Genomic DNA, 25,363 nt, shown 5'->3' with positions numbered 1-25,363 from the left:
GCCACCGACGTCTCCCATGCTCTCTTTAACAAGACGTCCGCCTTCCTATCAATCGGGTCTCGAAGACCTGATGAGTCCTCGAATGGGATGGCCGTCTTTTTGGTAACCTTGGCGACTGGGACATCTATTTTAGGAACTTCCTCCCATGCCCGGGTTTCCTCAGGATCAAAAGGCAGTCTGCTTCTAAAGTCTCAGGAGAGTATCAGTCGACGCTCTGTCTCCTTCCACTCCTCCTGGACCATCGTTTTGATGTGTTCACTTACAGGGAACACTACCTGTCTCCAGGCCACAAGTCCTCCGAACATTAAGTCCTGTCTGGACTGTGGTTTAGGGACCTCCTCTATCTGCATAGTATTTCTGACTGCCTGGACCAACTCGTCCGTGTCCTCCAGTCTGAATAGGTATTTCCTGCTCTGATCCTGTCTATCCCCCCGGATCTCGCCTTCTTCTTCATGATCCGAATCCCGGAATTCGGACTCCTCACTAGGGCTTTCTTCCGACTCTGGGTCTGCTTCCCACCTTGGACGTTTGCGACTCGGCCCTGGGCTGGGGGATTGACGCCGCACGAGGCTGGCTGTAGAGGCACGAACTTCCTCCCTTATCAGCGATCTCATTTCGGCTAGGAGGGATGGCTGTTCCTCGCCTATGACCCTTGAGGTACAGGGTCCGCATAGGGTCTTGTTATAGGTGTCTGGCAGCTTTACCCTGCATACTGGGCATCGGACCGATTTGGAGGTGGCTTTTGCCGGGTCCTTCGCCCCCGAGGGGGGATTCTGCCGGGGCTCCCTTCTCCTAATAATACAGAAGGGGCACCTACTCAGATCTGGGTTGGGGGAATGGGTGGGGGAGGGTGGTCTGCGCTATGCGCACTTACCCCTCCGCCTGCTGGAGCAATTCCTTCCATCCTGGCACGGTCCCCAGGGCGCTATGGACCTCCGAAGCGTGCTCCGTGGATCTTCAGAAGCGCACTCTGTGGCCTTAGGAGCGTGCGCTGTGTGGCTTCAGAAGCGAGCGCTGTGTGGCTTCAGTAGCGCGCGCGGGGATTCAAAGGCCGGCGTCTGACGTCACCGGATGTGACACGCGGCCTCTCGCGCTAGGCCGCCTCCTCCACTTCCTGCCGGGCTGATATGCGCGCGACTATGGCGGCCTGCTGGAGCCGTCGCCTCCTGGCGCCCCGATAGGTGCTCCTCCGGCCTGCCGCCGTGGGGAGCCGACCCCAGCCATCTGCGGCGGACTGCCTCTTCGCCTGCTATGGCGGACTGCGGAGGCCTCATTCCTGCCTCCCAGCGCCGACTGCGCCAACCATCCGTCGGTGCCCGCCCAGCCAGCCGCCTGCGGGGAGCCGACCATCACCTGCCGTGGCGGTGAGTTTTTGGAGCCGAGAGCCTCCCATAGGGAGGAACGGCTCCCTCCAGGAGCGTCGTCCTGCTCCTGGCCTTTGGGGCAGAGGGACTCCCTGCCAGAGAGTTTCGGCCCCGGGACCTCGACAGGGGAAGGCTTGGACTAGCCGTACGATCCCCTGAGCCCCTCCAGTAAGCTTCTCGTGTGTCCCTCCGTGCAGGGACAGGAAAAACACTGAGGGAGAGGGGGTGGGACGTGACCTTTAACCTCTCGTGTGCTTCCTGTCCCTGTAAGGAGGAGGAGGACGTCCTCCATGGTGCTGTCAGGTGGACGTCCTGGAAAATGGGATTTTTGTACTCTCTCATTGAATACATTGGGGGAACACAGGACTACAGGTATACATCCACTAGGGAATCGGATACTGCGGTGGAGAACTGGTCCCATCTCCTGTTCCTCTGTCCTGGAAGTGATCCGAGGAGCAGCTTAACAATAACTCTGTATCTGTCCCTACAGTCTGTTGCTGGGCAGACTTAACATTTCACCTACATTCTAGCACGTTCCTTTTTTTTTATCCAATCATATTTCTTGGTATTTAAACATGACAAACAAAGACTGACATAAAAAAACATCAGTGCCACAACATTAGCACATAACATGACAGTAGAAGACATAAGCATTAACATACAGTAAATGTCTAGCATTAACACACTAGCACTTTCCTATGTCCCAAACTACGTCTTATCCTAGGCTTACCATGCACTGTACACTAAGCATTATCATACATTACCAAACCAAATTACCATGCAATTCACATTGCATCACATACTACATAATACATATCGAGAACCGCACACGTCACGACACAATGACTGTATATATGAAAACACATTACACTATTCACATGTCGCAATTGGTGCCTTCGGGGGTAAGAACATGATAGAACAGTCCACACCCTTACATTCTGCCACCACAAAAAGGGAAAAACCCACCCTTTTTAAAAAAAAATAGGGAAAACAAACACACAACAACATGGGGCACCAAGGAGCCCCAGGGTGGAAAGAGTAATGGGACATGAGAAGGGGGAGTGGAGGACGGGGATAGGATGATGCTCACATCTTCACGCACTCAGGGGTTAACCCCTTCAGTGGCCTCTCACAACTGTGGGGACTGCAGCACTCCACTGTGGCAGGTGACCAGCAGAGACATGGTGTCTGCAAGGATGTACACTACTGTGCAGTGCAGAGGTGTCCTCCTCAGAGTAAATAAATGGAGGGGGATATCAGCTCCACCTAGATATGGAAACTAGGCTAATATTCAGTTGCCTAGATTCTGAGGAGGAGAGGGTATAGCTAAAAAAAAAAATCCACCTAGTGCAGAGTATTGAGGGTCAGGGCGTAGACCCCTGGTCCTGCACCCCCACTCCTATAAGCAAGAAAACGTCTGAAATACTGAACACTGCCCAGGAGGAAACAGTCTGATCGTCCAGGTCTGTAACCTGAAATTCTGCTGGCTCATGGTAGGTACACAGCGGACTTCTATTAGGTGTTTGCCTACAAGCTTTATGTTTGACAACATGTCAGTGAGACACGCTGCGAGCCTGATGGATGCTGTTGACTTTCCAGAATGACCGTTTCCACCGAGATTTATCAGGCGCCATTGTTCCCATGTCCCGGTATAATGGATGAGAACTGGGGGCTGAACATGGCGAGTGCAAACTCAACATGTCAAAGAATACTTCTATTCATTTGATTATAAATATCTGAGTGTTAATGCAGAGGTCCAGTTGTGGATCATGCGTGCTTGGGTGAGAACGATTCCCTGACATTTTCTTTAGTGTTTATTGGAGTTTACTTCCAAACACATCTCAGGCTGAATATGCTACTTTGTCTCCCCTATGCTTTACACTGCAAATCAGCTAAAGCTCTAAAATAAGTCAGATATGTCTGCACGAGGTATACATACCCACACCAAGACAGATGTGCCGCAGAGCTTGTATTGCACTGAGAACGACATCCTCCCGGGGGGATCTCAGGAGGCCCACCAGCTGACGAGCCCCATTAGCAGACATGACTGCATTCCTCAGGTCGTAGGCCCCTTGTATCAAGACCCTCAGTCCCCTGGTTCCAATTAGATTTAGGATGTAAGATGGAGAGGAGAGAAATTCTACCAGCAAAGGTATGCCTGGAAAATAAGAGAAAAAGGTTTACACTGGAGAGTAAACTCTCTACCGTATGTAGTGCTACTGACTTTGTAAATGCTGGTGGTGCCTGTCATTAGCGCTCTGTACATGATCCACCATTCATGGTCAGTACACATAACACTCACCTGTCATGGCCAACATAATGAGATAAATAAAAGATCCCAAAGTAAAAAGGTCACCAGATACCAACCTATCCTGGCCGCCACCATCCTCTGAGTTTCTGTATCCAATCCTGACAGGGTCCACAGGGTCATTGCAATGGTTTCCTGTGTGAATTGAGACTTGCTCCTTCTTAGTAGATGTACAAGGGGAGAGAAATTGTTAGACTCGATCACTTTCTTCTGCGCCTGAGGATTCTCTTCTACAAGCCTGGAGAAAAACCATCAACATCCAAGCATTAATCTCATCATCTCTCTCTCATCATCTGTATGACTTTATAGCCTTAGACCCCATTAACAAATCCAAGTTCCGTGTGCTATTTTTTTCACGTATACCCAATATGGCCTTTTTAAATGCCATCCGTGTCTTATTTGCTTTGAACATAGACTTGTAAATTTGGCCTTGTGTAATGAAAAGTTCTGCAACTTTTTTCTAAACTTTTTCTTCAATTCTTCACCAATTTCAACCCTTCTTTTTACAGTCAGTAAATGAAAGCATTTTAAGGAGCTGAAACCTCCAAAGAATAGTTTCTGCATGAATCTGACCAGAGACGCAGCCATACCACAGTCCAAGCCGTAATTTTTTAGGTACTTCTGAAAATAAGAATTTGACATCACCCTTTGAAATGAAGCCATTTACAGACCATGGACAAGGGATAAGGTTTCTAGATGAGGAAAAAAAGCAGATCTTCCTTCTAATCTCATATATCCCCCTTGGACGAGTGAGCCACTGTCAAGCCAGATATCAGTTTGTATTAATGACTAAATTCCTTAACGCATATGGATATGATAGTCTAACAAAACCAATAAAAGAGAGACCTGTATGTGACCTGGAATTGGCTTCTCTTGTGGTTCCAGATGAAGAATTAGCAATGGAGCATAATCATCTTCGTAAATACCCTGAGGCGATTCCTGGAGCGAGCTATCCACTGCCATGAATGGAGCACGTATTGTAATGTATTAATATGCCGTTACAAGTGGACAAGAAGAATCCTGTCTGCTTGGAGATTAACTGTTCTTTGAGGTGAAATATCTATCAAACAGTGACATGACAGACTCCACTTGCCTCACTGAACTCAATGGCTCTGCTGGAGACACATCTGAATCTCTATATTGGGCAATCAGAAGGAAGCCACAGATTGAGTTATAAACGGGTAGACAATCGTGATGTTAACCAGGCCTTATACAACCTACAGATAGTGGTGTACAGTATCCCACCAATTCATGAAATCAAGTGATCACTGCCCCTCCACCCTACGACACGCGTTGCTCATCTATATTTCACCCATGTACAATCTCATACATTTCCGTGTTCGTTGTATTACCTGTGCAGAGTTTTCACTGCTGATATCTGGACATCTCTTTTATGGGATTTTAACATCTGATGGAGACACGAACCGATATTTTCATTAAGAAAAATATCCTGATTGCTCCTGTTTCCTTCAGCAATGCTGCCAATAGCACCACTCCAAACAGTCAGTAAGGAGAGCACTTGACAAACTTTAAAGAGTTTTACCAGGATGCCTAGAAGACCTGCTTCTTTACCAATACTGTCCTTACACATCAGTGACCCGGCTGCCATAAGGTCCATGACCTTTAAAGTTGACTTCAAAACATCTTCTTGGTTCTCCTGCTCTAAACTAGAAAGCAGCTTGATGAGCACCGGCATTACAGTTTTCGATACGTCTTCTGCAAAGTCTTTATCTGCTACCAGCTCGTATATGCAGCCCATGACCCCAGGAAGGAGCAGTTTATACCCATCGAAGATTAGCGATACTAGAACCTGGAAGCCATCCATCTCCACCATCTTTATTCTCACATTCTTATTCTGCAAAATACACTTAAACAGATTTAAGATTTGCATTTTCACATCCTCCGCAAAATTCTTCTTAAGTAAATCAACCAAGTTAGATACCAGCCCCTCATCTACAAGATGGTTCAAGTGACACATCGACTCCTGCTCCTCCGATTGGCGAGTCAGATCTAACATGACTTTACAAGCCCCCCTGACTATGTCTTCTGCGTTGTAGTCTAGGAGAGCTACTAGTTTTTTATACACATTTAAGTCCTTTTTATGAAGACTCAAAAAGAATTTTATAAGGTCGGTATGGTGAAAGAGAGCAGAGATGTCTATCACTCCCTGCCGGCAGGTGTTCACGTAGGAGACATCAGCTCCATGACTGACCAATAACTGGACCATTGGGCGACTTCCACATGCCACGGCCAAAAGCAAAGGAGTGTTTTGAAGTTTATCATTGGTCTTCTCTTCAAGGTGTTCATATCCTAAAGATTCAATGAGACGCTCTGCAAGAATGAGATGGTTTTTGGAGGCTGCATGATGAATTGGAGACCACCCAGAGTCATTCATGGATGCCATTTAGAAAAATCTGTAACAAAAGGAGAAGTTTTAGGATATCACATTACTATATACTTTATAAATGCTACAAAAGTGAACAGAAGCGCTGGTGGTGTCACATAATATAGAGGAAGCGTTGCTATAAGTTTCTTCCACCTTAAGAGAATTTAACCAAGTAGAAATTGTTAGGTAATGCACTTCTATTGAGCACACTATGTATAAAAGTCTTGACGAGGAATGGAGAGAAAGCATTTTGAAGCTCTCCTGTGTCTCTGACTCATGACTTTTGCAGAGTTTTGTGCCATCACCGTCCTTGCATTCGAATGGTGTGTCATCCGTGTGCAGCATATTGTCAGATGATAAGTGCCTTTCATCCGCAGAGCGACAAAGACGTCCTTGAACCAGGTTGGCAGATACAAAGAATATTTCATCTTACTTGTGTGCAAACAACTCATAGCTCTTGGCAGAAACAAAAGTCTTTTGGAGATTGTCTATTATAGATTATGAAAGTCATGCATGTAGCATCTCTACATGTTGCTTAGTAGAATGCTTCATTTTCCTTGTGCAAAATAAAAAAGGAAATCTGGTTCGCAAACTGCATTGAGCCAATTTTAAGACAGAAGACTATAACTTAAAAGGGCAACCCCATAAACCACAGCCCAGAAATTTCTAAACTTCTGGACAGTATAATTTTGACTGCAGAGCTGACGGCCAGCTCGTCCATGACTGATTTAGTGCAGGATATATCCATAAAGGAGGCAGCACAGATCCAAGACATTGGCCTTCAGCCTCTGTAAGCAGACTGGACTCTTACCTGCGGTCAGCTCCCACAGAGGCAAATGAGGGTGCAGTTCAGCTTGTGGTGTCCTGGTCCATTCTGTGCGGGATCCTGTAGGGAAGGTCACATTTCTAAGCCCATGGAACAGTGATTAGAGGGAGTGTCGGAGCCCTCGCTCTGTGTGTACAGGGCTCAGCTGTCATTAATTACACAAGCTCTTAGCAACTTCACATATACACTCAAGAAAATGCAGATCCATGCTCTAGAAACATGGATTTTTGTGAGTACTCACCGTAAAATTCGTTTCTCCGAGACGCTCATTGGGGGGGACACAGGAACTGTGGGTGTATGCTACTGCCGTCTGGAGGCTGACACTAAGTATACAAAAAAAAAAAGATCGCTCCTCCTCCACCGCATACACCCTCGCCCCGATTGCGGGCGGAAGCCAGTTTAGTGCAATAGCAGTAGGAGAACGCAAAAAACAATCTAGCCTTAAAGCAGAATACCATATGTCTGAAAAAGGACCACCCTAATTTTTTTAAAAAAGGAATCATACTAATTAAATAAACAAGAGCCAACTGGCTAATAGGGTGGGTGCTGTGTCCCCCAATGAGCGTCTCGGAGAAAAGGATTTTATGGTGAGTACTCACAAAAATCCATGTTTCTCCTTCGTCTCATTGGGGGACACAGGTACTGTGGGACGTCCCAAAGCAGTCCCTGGGTGGGAGATTGACTCACCGATCCAAGCCACATGCACCTCCTGCTAAAGGTGCGCCACTGCTGCTTGGAGATTTCTTCTACCTAGGCTCGCATCTGACGAGGCCTGAGTATGCACATTGTGATGTTTAGAAAAAGTGTGCAGACTGGACCAGGTTGCTGCTTTGCATACCTGCTCTGCCGAAGCCTGGTGCCGAAGCGCCCAAGGGGCGCCCACTGCCAGAGTAGAGTGCGCTCTGATCCCTGCAGGAATTGGTGCGCCTCTAATCCGGTAAGCCTCTTGAATAGTTAGGGTATGTGCACACGCTGCGGATTCCGCTGCGGTTTTGGCCGCTGCGGACCCGCAGCAGTTTTAGCTGCGGTGTACAGTACCATTCAAATGAATGGTAAACAAAAACCGCAGTGTAGACAGTGCGGAAAAATCCACGCGGATTTCCTGCGGTTTTGAAACCGCAGAAAGAATTGACATGTCAATTCTTTCTGCGGAATCCGCAGCGGGTTCCTATCTCCACCATTGTGGAGATGGTGAATCCGCAGGACCAAACCACAGGCGAAAACCGCAAAAAAGGTTTTATCTGCGGTTTTTGCAAAATCCGTGCGGATTAATCCACAGCGGATTCCGCAGCGTCTGCACACACCCTTAGGCGGATCCATCTGGCTATGGTCGACTTTGAAGTCCCTTCCTGCGCCCTTCGGGGATAACAAACAGCGAGTCTGTCTGGCGAAAGGGTGCCGTCCGCGACACATATCTTCTGAGCGCTTTCACTAGGTCCAATGTGTGGAGTGCCCTTTCTACCTGATGTACTGGCGCTGGGCAAAATGAAGGCAGAACAATGTCCTCATTAACGTGAAACGAGGAAACAACCTTCGGCAGAAAGGGGGGAGCTGGTCTAAGAACTGCCTTATCCTTGTAGAAGGTAAGAAACGGTGCTGTACAAGATAGGGCTGCCAACTCCGAGACGCGCCTAATAGAAGTTATGGCTACCAAGAATGCGACCTTCCTGGAAAGGTAGGACAACGAAATTTCTCGTAACGGCTCAAAAGGAGCTTCCTGCAGGACACTCAGGACCAGGTTAAGGTCCCAGGAGTCCAGGGGCGCTCTATAGGGGGGTACCAAATGAGAGACCCCTTGAATGAATGTCTTGACCTGCATGTTGGTAGCGATTCTTCGCTGGAAAAGGACGGACATGAAAATCGGAGAGATCTCTACGGTGTTATCCTTGAAAAGTGCCATAAACCTGAAGACACTTGTATCTCCTGCAGCTTGTATCCCTGTGTTGTTGTACAGAGGGGCTGATGAAATGTGATCTGAAGATGCCGCAGCTTAATTGTTCAAGATTAAAGTTTCTTTTATACTGGGATTAATCTTTACCTTTGAAGGTTTATAGTCTCACGTTACATTGTATCCCCAGGTGAGATCCATGGAAATACGATGCTGGTATATAATAAAGCAATTGACCATAGAGAACAAAAGGGATGTTTAGTTTTCATAAACTAACAGATATTTGGACACATTTCAATACCTCCTGTGTCCCAGATTGAAGGGGACAGTCCCGGATTGTCAGCTGACAACAGATCCAACTTCAACTGTTGTAAAATTACACTGTGGAAATGGCCTAAAAATCCACATTCAATGTGTATTTCTTTCTTGATTTTGGCTTGAAAATTAGCCACAGATTTCACATACTCCATTATGCAGATGCCGGAGTCAATCAAATGCCTCCTGATGGTATTGCAGGATGGAGAAGTACAGTGAGGAAAATAAGTATTTGATACTTTGCTAATTTTGCAAGTTTTCCCACCTGCAAAGAATGGAGAGGTCTGTAATTTTTACAATAGGTACACTTCACCTGTGAGAGATAGGGCCCAGTTACACGCTTCAATGTCCCAGCGATCCCACCAACGATCCGACGTGGATGGGATCACTGGGACATAGTTAGCTGATCGCTGGTGACCTGTCACATAGACAGCCCCTCCAGCGATCAGGACCAGCGAGTAAGCTGGTATCCAAGGTAAACAGCGTGTTTCTAAGAGCCACGCAGCTCTTAGATACCCGCTGTTTACCTTGGAAACCAGCTCCCAGCGCAGCGATGCATGCTGGCCAGCGGGAGACCAGCGATCAAAAAACGGCCCAAGACGTTCGAGCGCGATAAGCGATACCTGGCAGGGGTGCAGTCTAATACATGTCACACACAGCGATATCACTGTGGTGTCACAAAATGAGCGATCTCGCTGTGTGTGACGGGGCCTATAGAATCTAAAAATGAAAAAAAAATGAAAATCACAATGTATGATTTTCACATAATGAAATTGCATTTTATTGCATGAAATAAGTATTTGATCACTGACCAACCAGCAAAAATTCTGGCTCTCATAGACCGGTTAGTTCTTTTGTAATAAACTTCCTCCTACTCTGCACTCATTAGTTCTGTTTCACACCTCGGTTTTTCAGATCAGTTGTAACCCGCGAAAATGGCAGAAAACGGATCCGGTGAAGGTTGAATTTTAACCCCTTCACTACCAAGGGTGGTTTGCACGTTCATGACTGGGCCAATTTTTACAATTCTGACCACTGTCCCTTTATGAGGTCATAACTCTGAAACGCTTCCATGGATCCCGGTGATTGTTTTCTCGTGACATATTGTACTTCATGTTAGTGGTAAAATTTCATTCATATAACTTGCGTTTATTTGTGAAAAAAAAACGGAACTTTGGCGAAAATTTTTAAAATTTCGCAATTTTCCAACTTTTAATTTTTATGCCCTTAAATCACAGAGATACGGCACACAAAAAACTTGATAAGTAACATTTCCCACATGTTTACTTTACATCAGCACAATTTTGGAACCAAAATTTTTTTTTGTTAGGAAGTTAATAAGGGTTAAAAGTTGACAAGCGATTTCTCATTTTAGCAACACCATTTTATTTTTATGGACCACATCACATTTGAAGTCCCTTTGAGGGGTCTATATGATAGAAAATACCCAAAAGGGACACCATTCTAAAAACTGCACCCCATAAGGTGCTCAAAACCACATTCAAGAAGTTTTTTAACCCTTCAGGTGCTTCACAGGAATTTTTTTGAATATTTAAAAAAAAAAAATGAACTTTTAACTTTTTCACAAAAAAAATACTTCAGGTTCAATTTACTTTATTTTACCAAGGGTAACAGGAGAAATTGGACTGCAAAAGTTATTGTGCAATTTGTCCTGAGTACGCTGATACCTGATATGTGGGGGGGAACCACTGTTTCGGCGCATGGCAGAGCTCAGAAGGGAAGGAGCGCCGTTTGACTTTTTCAATGCAAAATTGGCTGGAATTCAGATCGGACGCCATGTCACATTTGGAGAGCCCCTGATGTACCTAAACAGTGGAAACCCCCCACAAGTGACCCCATTTTGGAAACTAGACCCCCCCAAGGAACTTATCTAGATGTGTGGTGAGAACTTTGAACCCACAAGGGCTTCACAGAAGTTTATAACGTACAGCGGTACAATTAAAAAAATCATACTTTTTCCACAAAAATGATCTTTTCACCCCTAATTTTTATTTTCCCAAGGGTAACAGGCCCCCAAAAGTTATTGTGCAATTTGTCCTGAGTGCGCTGATACCCCATATGTGGTTGTAAACGATTATCTGGGCGCATGGCAGAGCTCGGAAGGGAAGCAGCGCCATTTGACTTTTTTGGCTGGAATTGAGATCGGACACCATGTTGCGATTGGAAAACCCCTGATGTACCAAAACAGTGGAAACCCCCCACAAATGACACCATTTTGGAAACTCGACCCCCCACGGAACTTATATAGATGTGTGGTGAGCACTTTGAACCCCCCAGTGCTTCACAGAAGTATTTTTCAACAAACATGATCTTTTAGTCCCCTTTTTTTTTTATTTTCCCAAGGGTAACAGGAGAAATTGGACCCCAAAAGTTGTTGTCCAATTTGTCCTGAGTACGCAGATACCTCATATGTGGGAGAAAACTACTGTATGGGCACACGTCGGGGGTAAGGAGGGAAGTAGTGACGTTTTGGAATGCAGACTTTGATGGAATGGTCTGCGGGTGTCATGTGAGTTTGGAGAGCCCCTGATGTACCTAAACTATTGAAACTTCCCACAAGTGACCCCATTTTGGAAACCAGACCCCCCACGGAACTTATCTAGATGTGTGGTGAGCACTTTGAACCCCCAAGTGCTTCACAGAAGTTTATAACGCCCGGGCGTGAAAATAAAAAAAATCATTTTTTTCCACAAACATGATATTTTTGCCCCCAATTTTTTATTTTCCTAAGGGTAACAGGAGAAATTGGACCCCAAAAGTTGTTTTGCAATTTGTCCTGAGTAGGCTGATACCCCATATGTGGGGGTAAACCACTGTTTGGGCGCATGGCAGAGCTTGGAAGGGAAGGAGCACCATTTGACTTTTTCAACGCAGAATTGGCTGGAATTGAGATCAGACGCCATGTTGCATTTGGAGAGCCCCTGATGTGCCCAAACAGTGGAAACCCCCAATTCTAACAACCCTAACCCCAACACACCCCTAACCCTAATCTTAGCCCTAACTCTAGCCCTAACCCTAACGGGAAAATGGAAATAAATACATTTTTTTATTTTATTATTTTTCCCTAACTAAGGGGGTGATAACGGGGGGTTTGATTTACTATTTATGGCGGGTTTTATATTTGGCGGCTGGCAGACGCTAAAAGACGCTTTTTATTGTAAAAATAGTTTTTACATCACCACATATTGAGAGCTAGAATTTTTCCATATTTTGACCCACTGAGTCATGTGAGGTCTTATTTTTTGCGGGACGAGTTGACGTTTATATTGGTATCATTTTTGGGCACGTGACATCTTTTGATCGCTTTTTATTCCGATCTTTGAGACGCAGAATGAACAAAAACCAGCGTTTCATGAATTTCTTTTGGGGGTGCGTTCACACCGTTCCGCATGCGGTAAAATTGATAAAGCGGTTTTATTCTTCGGGTCAGTACGGTTACAGCGATACCTCATTTAGGTCTTTTTTATGTTTTGGCGCTTTTATGCAATGAAAACAATTTTATATAAAAAATAATTATTTTTGCATCGCTTTATTCTGTGAGCTATAACTTTTATTTTTTTGCTAATGATGCTGTATGGCGGCTCGTTTTTTGCGGGACAAGATGACGTTTTCAGCGGTACTATGGATATTTATATGCGTCTATTTGATTGCGCGTTATTGCACTTTTTGTTCGGCGGTATGATAATAAATCATTTTTTGCTTCGTTTTTTATTTTTTATGGGGTTCGCTAAAGGGGTTAACTAATGGGACAGTTTTATAGGGCAGGTCGTTACGGAAGCGGCGATACCAAATATGTGTACTTTTATTGTTTTTTTTGTTTTTATTTCCAAAAAATGAATTTATTTTGGAATATTTTTTTTTTTTAATTTATCTAGCGATTTTTTTTTTAATTATTTTTACTTTTTTTTTTTAAACTTTATTACATTGTCCCAGGGGGGACATAACTGTCGTGTGACAGATCGCTGATCTGTCACATCACAGATCACTGTGACAGATCAGCGATCTGTCACAGGCACTGCACAAGGCTTCCTCGTGCCTGCGCTTTGCAGGCACTGAGGAAGCCAGCTCCCTGCAGGCCCCCGAAGGTCACCGTCGCCATCTTGGATCCAGGGACCTGCAAAGATGGAGCCCCCCGCAGCAGCGCTGCACATTGCGCTGCTGTGGGGGGCTCAGGGAAGCATGGAGGGAGCCCCCTCCCTGCCGATACTTCCCTTTAACCCCCGGTACACCGCGATCGTGTTTGATCGCGGTGTGCAAGGGGTTAACGTGTCGGGGGCAGTCCGTGACCGCCCCTGACACATTGTGCCGGGTGTCAGCTGTGATAATCAGCTGACACCCAGCCGCGATCAGCGACGCTCACCACATGGGCGCCGCTGATCGCTATGACGTAATATTCCGTCCATGGGAATTAGGTCCAGGGTCACATGGATGGAATAGAGAAAGGGAAAAGGGGGAAAAGGGGGAAAAGGGGGAAAAGGGGGAAAAGGGGGAAAAGGGGGAAAAGGGGGAAAAGGGGGAAAAGGGGGAAAAGGGGGAAAAGATTTTTATTACGATCCCGAAACGGCATTATTGGGTTAAAAATGATCCCAGAGCAAAGCTTCCGGGCATGCACACATGAAAATAGCGGACCGTCAAGAGGAAAAAACGTTGCAGTGTCAGTCTCATCCGCCCGGGAGCCAGAAAAATTTTGGCGGATCCGTCAAAAAAACAGGGGTTACGGACGACCGCCAGTCAAGATCCGCCAATAATGTAAGTCTATGGGGGAAAAGACGTATCCGCCCCTTTTTGGCGGATCTGTTTTTTTTCAAAAATTGGTGGATTTTGACTGACGCGAAAAAACTGATGTGTGAAAGAGGCTTTACCTGTAGTAATTGCACCTGTTTCATCTCATTACCTGCAGGGCACGCAAGGTTCCCCGCTGTTCACGTCAGCACATGTCCAGGCTCACTTGAAGTCCACCAATGACCATCTGAATGATGCAGATTAGGCATGATCGAAGGTCATGTGGTCAGATGAGACCAAAATAGAACTTTTTGGTATCAACTCCACTAGCAGTGTTTGGAGGAAGAAGGATGACAAGAGACCCCAGAACACCGTCCCAACCGTAAAGCATGGTGGGGGAAAAAATCCAACTTTGGGGGTGCTTTTCTGCAAAGCGGACAGGACAACTGCACCGTACTGAAGGGAGGATGGGTGGGGTCATGTATCGTGAAATTTTGGCAAACAACCTCCTTCCCTTGGCAAAGAGCATTGAAGATGGGTCGTGGCTGGGTCATCCAGCATGACAATGACCCGAAACACACAGCCAGGGCAACTAAGGAGTGGCTGCATAAAAAGCATTTCAAGATTCTGGAGTGGCCTAGCCAGTGTCCAGACCTGAACCCAATGGAAAATCTTTGGGGGAGCTGAAACTAATTGTTGTCTAGTGACAGCCCCAAAACCAGAAAGATATGGAGATCTGTATGGAGAATCCCTGCTGCAGTGTGTGCACAGCAGGTCAAGAACTACAGGAAACGTCTAACCTCTCTAATTGAGAACAAAGGTTTCTGGACCAAATATTAAGCTCTGTTTTTCTATTGCATCAAATAATTATTTCATGCAATAAAATGCAAATTATGTAAAAATCCTACAATGTGATTTTCTGGGTTTTTTTATTTTTAGATTCCATCTCTCACAGGTGAAGTGTACCTACGATGAAAATTACAGACATCTCCCCATTCTTTGTAGGTGGGAAAACTTGCAAAATTGGCAGTGTATCAAATACTTATTTTCCCCACTGTACTGCCTGGATTTCTCAGCATTGAGGAAAATGAGTAACATTGTTGGCTCCTGCATCTATCCTGAGGCCGCCCTGCCTGTGCACAAGCACATCTCTCACCATTGAGTTTCATAGGAATCCTAAACAATCGAGAAATACGTCTTTAGAAACGTCATATACCGCAGTACAGGAAAATATACCTCTATAAAAGTTCCAAATACCAGTGAGGACTAAATACCTCCCCAACAGTGCAACAAAATACCGCCATGCAGCATTGAACACCTCTCCAGAATGGATCAAACACCATGGTGCGACACTGAATTTGTCTTCACAAATGCCAAATAACAGTGCAGAGCCCAGTGATTGTGGCTGTGTTTACAGTGCTGCAGCCAATCACCGAAGCAGTAGCAGAGGTTGGTTATGTACTGATTGCAAAAATGCAAAACTCCTTTAATTTCTACCCTCATACACATTACTAGAACAAAAGTATCAATATGGCGAAAAAGTAAAAAAAAGTACTTATACACAGTATTTGAGTTTTCATGCTGCACTGAAAAGGATTGATTTTTTTTGTGGATTTTGACCCCATGAGCTGAGACGCCAATATCCACAATTTATTACAACACAGGACTTTGGAGCTAAAATGTTAGATATCGTACTGCGGAGCCAATGAAAAAACAGAGATTGTGACGCTCCTACCTGAACCCCCCTGATATATACCATATACAAGGTGAAGAACGACATTGCCATCTACTCAATTTCAGTAGACAAACCAACTGATCCTCCATGAAGTCCAGTGGCCAGAGGGATGCTGAACAACGTGCAAATCGGATCAGAAAAAGTTGACGATTGTTTCACTGATTAGAGAGCTAAAGAATAGAACGGATACAAGAATGTAGCGCATATCAAACCCTCAGCACCAGGTGGCGCTATAATCTTACATTCACATCACCTTAAAGGCCTGTTTCACACATCAGTTTATTCTGTCAGATGTAATCCCGGATCGCCTGTGTACGGACATCATTGTGTGCCAACAGATTGTTTTTTTGACGGATCCGGCGAAGGAAGAAATTTAGAGGGAGAGGGAAAAATTTTTCAGCCGCCCGAGCAGAGTTTAGGGTTAAATTTGCGGCCGAGGCAAGTCCTCCAGGCATGCGCAATGTAAAATGCGGATCCGGACGCCGGAAAAAACGTTGCATTGTCCGTCCAGGCATGTCGGCGAACGCCAAAATTTTGGCGGATCCACAAAAAAACGGATCCAACGGATGGCCATCCGTCAAGATCCGTCGGTAATGCAACTCAATGGGAAAAAAAAACGGAGCCGCCAAGCAAAATGGCGGATCCGTTTTTTTTTTTTTGGAAAACGGCGGATTTTGACTGATGGTAGCATACGGATGTGTGAAACAGGCCTAAGGCAGCAGTAACTTAGTGCCTTAATATCATAATTCCGCTCGCTGTCATTTTCATTCATTTTCAGCTGCCGAACAAATATGTTTTTTTTTGGGGGGGGGGTCTCCTGACCATCCCGAATAGCAGATATTGGGGGGGGGGGGGGGGGAAACATGCAATCGTCAATTTGTGGCTCTATAAAAACTAAAATTCCTTGTACGCACTGACAACCCAAAGGCTACCAGAACATGCTGAGAGTTGTAGTTTTGAAATAACTGCAGAGGCACACGATGAAACCACTGTACTGACAGGGCAGCAGAAAGATGTCAGGGCTAACCGAAGACAGCAAACTGCTGAAAGAAGCTTTGGATGTGAATGGAGACTGAGGATACATTCACAGATTTGGTGCAATAATGGCTGCAACTATCCCATTCATCTAAATGGAGTTTGCAGAAAACAACCCCAATAAGCACAATAAATAGTTTCAGTGGCAGAAATGTTGCACCCAGTCTGTTCTGTGCAACTATAATACATGACTGATTTTGGTATTAGATGAACACACTATATAAGAAGTCAAGTGAAAGCTTCACAGATGAGTGACAGGAGCGCGGCTGAGTCATCCTCATTGTTATGGATATGAGTCTTTCTGAAGACTTTCTCCTAAGAGAAGGCAATTATGTGGGATCTCATTTATGTCTCGCATCGTCTGCTTGATTAAACATTAATAATGCTGAAGATAAAACTGCAGGTGGGAGATTGGAGAAAGCTTCATACATCGCTTTATATAGAGCATAAACCGTCACTAGATGATAGCCCCAGGTTAGCAGAGGTAGAAAGCTTCCCTGGCCACCAGCCCTGTCTGCAGAGCACAGTGACTGTTTCTTACGACCGCTGCAGACAACCGTGTGTTCTCTCATCCGAGATAATCAGGTCGATTATGCAAATGCACTCTGGTCAGCGTGTGATCATTGTGTTTTCTGATCCTCTCCGATGAGGAGAAGATGCAGAAAATCTCTTATCTTTTCGATTCTGTGAGTCTGGGGAAATCAGACTGCACTCAGATGTCATCCGAGTGCAGTCCAATGGTTTGCACGGACTCATTGACTTTCATGGCCAAGTTTGTTCTGAATATTAGATTAAACTCTGGCATGCTCAGACAGGCCTCATACTCACTTGCGAGAGACTCGCACGATTCTTGTGCGAGTCTCTTGCATGAAAACCTGGCACTGCCGCCGTAACTCGGACCGGAGCGTGCGGCTACATGTATTTCTAAGCAGCCGTACGCTCCGGTCCGAGTACTGGCGGCAGTGCCAGGTTTTCGCGCGAGTCTCTCACAAGTGAGTATGAGCCCTAAAAGAAAAATCTGACATATGTCACAGCCAAAAAGATTAACACTGGGTCGGGTGCAATCTGATATTTTGTCGTCTCCACAAGCCATTATTGATTTGCATTCTGACTCTTTAATGAGCTGGAACTCGCACCTATCATTGTAAACACCTTATGATGCATCACACACCAACATCCCTGCAGTATCCCATCCTGGGAATGCCGCAGCGAAATCCGTAACGGAATGTGCATCGCAGATCAACTAAAATAAAAAATCCAAGTACCGTACTCACCCTCCTGATGGTATCCTCGCTTAGCTCTCCGGCGGTGTCCGTCCGCCCAGACTCCAATGATGACAAGGTGACATACAGAATGTGACCACAAAGTCATTGCCAGCGGCAAAGGAAATTCACCACTATTCGTACTGCGGATTCACAGGGTTTGACTGCAAATTTCTTCAATTTGTAAAATTCTAACCTGTTTAAATCCACGTCGATTTTTGTTATTTTGTAATGGTGCATTTAACAACAATGGTATAGCCTCAGTGGAAAGGTCCCATGAGAGTGTGCCCTAGTGGGGAAATCCACAACTAATCAGCGCTTTTTCTGCATCAGATATTGACATTCTGTGGGTTTAAACAACAGCATTGCAGCCAGAAGACAAAGAAGCTCCTGGCCGGGCACAGCGGAGGTCTGGACTCTACAGAGAGGGGGTCAGCAGAGCGGTGGTGACTTTTCCGCCCTCTGATCCTCAGCACTTGGCCCCCTGTTCTGTAACATTATGGGGTCTCTACTTCATGGCTGACTTGCTGTGATTTCTTCCACTTCTGAATAATATCACTCACAGGTGATAAGGGAAGAATTAGGAAGAGAGAATGGTCATGGACGGTGGCTCCTATTACAGGACCGCGCTGGTATCCATAAGCTCTGCACCACCAGCCAGTTAGTAAAGGGGCAGACAGCACGATGCAGGGATGGATGTTGTACAATGGGGGTGAAGGAAAAAACGGAATTCAATGATTATGCCTCCACTTTTCTCCACATACTATATGTCTTACGGCACATGCTGCATTATGAAGCACAACCACTAGATGGCGATGTCTCTCTTGCTGAGACTGGCAGATAATAGGCTCTTGTTATGGAAGCAGGTTAGTGGCCATCAGAGCAGGTGGGGTATGTAATAGAACGCATAACATGAGGTGCATATGCACATATTAACATCTAACTGTATTCAAAATGAGACATTTGGCAAAATATTGATCAATAAATAGACCACCAGCAGCGCTGGCTTCTCCCTTCCCTTCTGAGAGGTGCGGGGGCCCAATATTACCCTGAAAGCGGGTGGACTTGTGCACTATCAGGAGCTATGCTGAGGCTTCACAGGGGCCCGAGAGGTGCGGGGGCCCAATATTACCCCCAAAGCGGGTGGACTTGTGCACTATCAGGAGCTATGCTGAGGCTTCACAGGGGCCCGAGAGGTGCGGGGGCCCAATATTACCCCCAAAGCGGGTGGACTTGTGCACTATCAGTAGATATACTGAGGCTTCACAGGGGCCCGAGAGGTGCGGGGGCCCAATATTACCCCCAAAGCAGGTGGACTTGTGCACTATCAGGAGCTATACTGAGGCTTCACAGGGGCCCGAGAGGTCCGGGGGCCCAATATTACCCCCAAAGCGGGTGGACTTGTGCAATATCAGGAGCTATACTGAGGCTTCACAGGGGCCCGAGAGGTCCGGGGGCCCAATATTACCCTGAAAGCGGGTGGACTTGTGCACTATCAGGAGCTATACTGAGGCTTCACAGGGGCCCGAGAGGTCCGGGGGCCCAATATTACCCCCAAAGCGGGTGGACTTGTGCACCATCAGGAGCTATGCTGAGGCTTCACAGGGGCCCGAGAGGTCCGGGGGCCCAATATTACCCCCAAAGCAGGTGGACTTGTGCAATATCAGGAGATATACTGAGGCTTCACAGGGGCCCGAGAGGTCCGGGAGCCCAATATTACCCCCAAAGCAGGTGGACTTGTGCACTATCAGGAGCTATACTGAGGCTTCACAGGGGCCCGAGAGGTGCGGGGGCCCAATATTACCCTGAAAGCGGGTGGACTTGTGCACTATCAGTAGATATACTGAGGCTTCACAGGGGCCCGAGAGGTGCGGGGGCCCAATATTACCCCCAAAGCAGGTGGACTTGTGCACTATCAGGAGCTATACTGAGGCTTCACAGGGGCCTGAGAGGTGCGGGGGCCCAATATTACCCTGAAAGCGGGTGGACTTGTGCACCATCAGGAGCTATGCTGAGGCTTCACAGGGGCCCGAGAGGTCCGGGGGCCCAATATTACCCCCAAAGCGGGTGGACTTGTGCAATATCAGGAGCTATACTGAGGCTTCACAGGGGCCTGAGAGGTCCGGGGGCCCAATATTACCCTGAAAGCGGGTGGACTTGTGCACTATCAGGAGCTATACTGAGGCTTCACAGGGGCCCGAGAGGTCCGGGGGCCCAATATTACCCCCAAAGCGGGTGGACTTGTGCACCATCAGGAGCTATGCTGAGGCTTCACAGGGGCCCGAGAGGTCCGGGGGCCCAATATTACCCCCAAAGCGGGTGGACTTGTGCACTATCAGGAGTTATACTGAGGCTTCACAGGGGCCCGAGAGGTGCGGGGGCCCAATATTACCCCCAAAGCAGGTGGACTTGTGCACTATCAGGAGCTATACTGAGGCTTCACAGGGGCCTGAGAGGTGCGGGGGCCCAATATTACCCTGAAAGCGGGTGGACTTGTGCACCATCAGGAGCTATGCTGAGGCTTCACAGGGGCCCGAGAGGTCCGGGGGCCCAATATTACCCCCAAAGCGGGTGGACTTGTGCAATATCAGGAGCTATACTGAGGCTTCACAGGGGCCTGAGAGGTCCGGGGGCCCAATATTACCCTGAAAGCGGGTGGACTTGTGCACTATCAGGAGCTATACTGAGGCTTCACAGGGGCCCGAGAGGTCCGGGGGCCCAATATTACCCCCAAAGCGGGTGGACTTGTGCACCATCAGGAGCTATGCTGAGGCTTCACAGGGGCCCGAGAGGTCCGGGGGCCCAATATTACCCCCAAAGCGGGTGGACTTGTGCACTATCAGGAGCTATACTGAGGCTTCACAGGGGCCCAAGAGGTGCGGGGGCCCAATATTACCCCCAAAGCGGGTGGACTTGTGCACTATCAGGAGCTATGCTGAGGCTTTCTTCTATGTCTGCCAATGGTTTTTGATTAGTTTTCCCTTTTCTGTGTTTTGGTGCAAATTTGAAGCATTTTTCTATATTTTAGTCAGTACAGAAAAGCTTCAATTCTGAACTTAACTAAATTCATTGCTCCGTGTAGAAGACGATAAAAAAAAAAGCATAAAAACAATCTTAATTTTTTTTTTTTAGCCACTAAAATAAAACCTAAAAATCTACACACGTTGTCTATCGCCATAGCGGTGCTCACCTGGAGAAACGCGATCTCAGGTCGTTTTACCGCACAGTGAACGTCACAGACACAATGAAGAAGTCGCCCAATATTACACTTTTATAATAAAGTAATAAACTCATGGCTCTTGGAGAATAAATAATAGAAAGGCAAAAGCAAAACAAAAAAAAAAACTCCAGTCATGAAGGGGATGAATGGCGGCACAGGTATCGCCCACTAGGACCTGCTGGGATAGGTTTGGCGTGTTTTATGTCTGTCAGGTGAAGGTTCCCATTGTGCACAGAGTCTGCTCCTCTATCACACGCCATGTTACCTCACTGACCAGCCATATATATGGATATATAACAACACTTTTGTGGAAAATAGGCATTTTTATGACAAAAACTCCATGTTTTCTGCTTTTCCCTCACTGGCTGATGCAGCAGATACAAGAATCAGCCTCAAAGTGAAAAAATTGAGAAACTTTTACCTCAGAAAATCATCAATAACTCAACAGTTTCCACAACACGCCTGAGCGCGCGGCTCTCTCCCGCTGCTGCTGGACTCCATTTCCCAGCATGCACTCCTGCACAGACGGCTGTGATTGGTGGATCCTGAGCGCGCATGCTCAGTCAGTGCTCCGAGCATCTCCTCTCCCTCAAACAAGAGCCGTGTTTCTCCGGTGAGGGTGTAGAAATGTCGGCAATAGCCGAAGCTGCTGGGGCACCGGGAGGAGGGATAACACCCGATGCTGCAGCTTTACCCCCATATACGTGGTATATAATAGTCAGATACTGGCGCTCTGCAGCTGACCGCCATCTCTGCCCATGGAATCTGCTCCAAACCGATCAAAAGGCGGGAAAATAAACTCATCAGGAGAAGAAAACGCGTCCAAAAACGGAGACTTTCTGCTGCGGTTTTCTGCCCTAAAACACGCAATAACAATCTTCTCTGATTATCGTTGACGGACATATCATTGGTGCAGCCAGGGGCCCGAGAGGCCTTTATTACGTCCCTAGCGGGTGGGCCTGTGCACTATGAGGAGCCGCCAATGGTTTTTGATTTGTTTTCCCCTTTATTTTCTGCGTTTTGGTGCAAATTTGACCCATTTTTTATATATTTTTTTTTTTAGTACAGAAAAGCTTCAATTCTGCACTTAAAAACGCAATCGCATTTTTATTCTACCTAGAGCCAATAGGAAAAAAAATGCATAAAAAAAATCAACCTTAATATTTTTTTTTTAAACTTTTTAGCTAATAAAATAAGACTGAAGCGGAAAATACAAGAAAAAAGTTTGTCGTGTGTGTGCGCGGATTATACGTCTGCTCCGCTGTCACACGCCGTGTTACCTCAGCGGCCCATTACACTGGAGAATGGATCTAAAAGGAGACTTTGAGGGGAAATAGGCATTTTTATGAGGAAAACTCCATGTTTTCTGCTTTTCCCTCACTGGCTGATGCTGCAGATACAAGAATCGGCCTCAAAGTGAAAAAATTGAGAAACTTTTACCTCAGAAATCATCAAATTAGTCAAGTTTCCACAACGCGGATTTCTCCCGCCGGACTCCATTTCCCAGCATGCACTCCTCCACGACATGTTTCACTCTTACAGGCTTCGTCAGGGGGAATGAGGCAAACTACTTGTAACCTCCCCACCTGACATCAGACCATCATGATTCCCAATCTACAGCGAATCTGAGCCTCCATAATGCCGAGCCAAGGTGCATCCATCAGAGCTGTACGTCCATGTCACAGATGAGCGATGGTCTCTTGTCTGCGGCCAGTGCAAAGAAGGCCGCCATGTTGGAAAGCATAAAATCATAATGGTCTCCAAGATAATGGCGTCCGCTCCATACTACAGGCTTCAGAAAGATGGCAGCGAAGCCTTGTAAGGGTGAAACATGTTGGGGGAGCTCTTGACTGTCTGTGGTTATATGACAAGATTGATGTAACCCCTGATGGTAGATAATGGACGGCAGGCCGGGTCAAGCCGACCAGCAAGCATAGTAGTCGCAGAGCTCCTCCCCCGAGGAGCCATGTTTGAGGAGAGAATCAAGAGGAACCATTTCTGAGGTAAAATTCTGGTAAATAATGGCTTTTATTGCCCATTTCTGGGTAGATGACACATTAAAAATATTTCTACATATTTTTTTGCCTTCTCTGCCCATTTTTAATTTTTTTTTTTCCCTCCCCTTCTTCCAAGAGCCATAACTTAAATATTCCTCTGTCTCCATCACCGTATAAGTGAGGTTTTTACATAATTAACAGGAAAAAAAAAATTCCAAGTGCGGTAAAAAATGTAATGCCGCCATTGTATTTTGGTTTCTCTCTTTGACGCCATTCACGGTATGGTAAAAATGACCTGGAAACACCATTTTGTAGGTGGGCACAAAAATACTGAAATTATGTAGATTTTTTTTTTATTTAAGTTGCTAAAATAATTCCAAAATTTGTAAAAAAAAAAAAAATTGGGTTGGTGTCGCCAGTTCCATAATCTGAGACGTCTTAATTTTTTTTTCTCCTGAAGGAGCTGGGGGAGGTCTTGTTTTTTACTGGTTTTATAAGTATTATTTTGGGGTACTTAAAACGTTTATATTGCATATTTTGGGTCTCGTGATTGGGGCATATATGTGTTAATAAATGTTAGTTTGATAAGGTTTTTATGGACGCGGTAATACTAAATATATAAAAAAAATTAAAGGCCAAATCCAGTTTAATGTGCTAATAATTGTAATGAATCTGTGAGAACACATGCCATATGGATGGTGGCCCGTATCGCATCTGTTTTTTGCACACCCACTGATCTATATTAGGCACGTCTTATCTGAAATATGGATAAAAGTGGTGAAAGCTGCGACTTTTTTTGACACGCAGACCATCAGTCCGAATGTAAAAACTTTCATGTGAACTAAGACATTGACTTGCGTTGGTCATTATGTTGGCTGTACGCATACAGACAGCACACGGACTGGTCTGAATGAGCCCTTAGGTTGGGTTCGGATCGGCCATATTGCAGGAGTGGGGCCCGCTGACATCAGCGCCTGTTTCACCTGGATGTGCGTTCCCGCATGCACGTTCAGCTGACATGTATTACAGTGCAGAGACCTTCCGGCTCCCTGCGCTGTAATAAATGCTGCCGGCTAGTTAGAGGCCAACAGTAGAATGTAGGGCGGCACATGGCAGTGACGTCATGGGATGGCCATTCCCAAACCTTGAAGTCAGCTGCGGCTTCTGCGCCGGTTATAGAGGAAAATGCCACACGTTGTGTGAGCCGGGGAAAGTAAGAATGCTGTATATTTCTTTTTAAAATGTGCTGGAGAAGAATGGAAGGGGCCCACAATGGTGGACATCATACCAGGAAGTGGCCCAGGGTGAAGGACCTTGTTATAGAATGGGGCACATTATTGCTGGAAGGGCCCAGGATGGGGGCTATTATTACTGGAAGTTTTCCAGAATGGAGAACATTATTATAGGAAGGGGCCCCTGATGGGCTATGTTATTCAATAAAGGGCCCACGACGGGGGACATTATTACTTGATGGGGGACATTATACCAAGAAGGGGTCAAGGATGGGGATCATTATACCAGGAAAGGGTCCAGGATGGGGGACCTTATACCTTGAAGGATTCAAGGATAAGGGACATTGTTATAGAATGGAGCGCATTAATACTAGAAGGGCCCATGATGGGGGATATTATTACTGGAAGTTTCCTGGAATGCAGGACATAATTATAGAAAGGGTGCCCCGACTGGCTACATTGTTAAATAAAGGGCCCACGATGGGGGACATTATTACTTGATGGGGAACATTATATCAGGAAGGGGAAGGAACCAAGGATGAGGGATATTGCTATAGCATGGGGCCATAGATGGGGGACGTTATTCCTGGAAGTGGCCCAGGATGAGGGACCTTGTTATAGAATGGGGCGCATTATTACTGGAAAGGCCCAGGATGAGGGATATTATTACTGGAAGTTTTCCGGAATGGAGGACATTATTATAGGAAGGGACCCCTGATGGACTTCATTATTAAATAAAGGGCCCACGATGGGGGACATTATTACTTGATGGGGAACATTATATCAGGAAGGGGAAGGAACCAAGGATGAGGGATATTGCTATAGCATGGGGCCATAGATGGGGGACGTTATTCCTGGAAGTGGCCCAGGATGAGGGACCTTGTTATAGAATGGGGCGCATTATTACTGGAAAGGCCCTGGATGAGGGATATTATTACTGGAAGTTTTCCGGAATGGAGGACATTATTATAGGAAGGGACCCCTGATGGACTTCATTATTAAATAAAGGGCCCACGATGGGGGACATTATTACTTGATGGCAGGGCTGTGGA

At 46.1% G+C, this 25,363-nt stretch overlaps 1 protein-coding gene across 6 annotated transcripts in view; it reads right to left on the bottom strand.

The window, feature by feature from the left end:
- The window catches only part of LOC141058732 (ankyrin and armadillo repeat-containing protein-like), a 57,238-nt gene extending 34,582 nt beyond the window's left edge, over positions 1–22,656 (bottom strand). For 2 of the 6 annotated variants that reach the window (XR_012222286.1, XM_073554937.1), the window contains exons 1-4: positions 21,504–22,417; positions 5,025–6,086; positions 3,732–3,910; positions 3,304–3,522 (exon numbers count right to left, since the gene is read on the bottom strand). Coding sequence is in view for 4 of the 6 variants with exons in the window: in XM_073554937.1 (XP_073411038.1) it covers positions 3,304–3,522; positions 3,732–3,910; positions 5,025–6,076 (1,450 nt within the window). In the remaining 2 variants the exon portion in view is untranslated. Of the gene's footprint in view, positions 1–3,303; positions 3,523–3,731; positions 3,911–5,024; positions 6,087–6,869; positions 7,116–21,503; positions 22,419–22,522 lie in introns of those variants that run through there. The other 4 variants (XR_012222287.1, XM_073554935.1, XM_073554934.1 and 1 more) reach the window with 4 other exon arrangements.
- Between the last annotated feature and the right edge of the window lie 2,707 nt (positions 22,657–25,363).

The sequence above is a fragment of the Dendrobates tinctorius genome, unplaced genomic scaffold, assembly GCF_039654945.1.
Source record: "Dendrobates tinctorius isolate UK_male_01 unplaced genomic scaffold, ASM3965494v1 ptg000214l, whole genome shotgun sequence".
In the NCBI taxonomy this organism is placed as follows: domain Eukaryota; kingdom Metazoa; phylum Chordata; class Amphibia; order Anura; family Dendrobatidae; genus Dendrobates; species Dendrobates tinctorius.
Note: the sequence above shows the minus strand (reverse complement) of the source record. Positions and strands in the feature narration are given on the sequence as shown.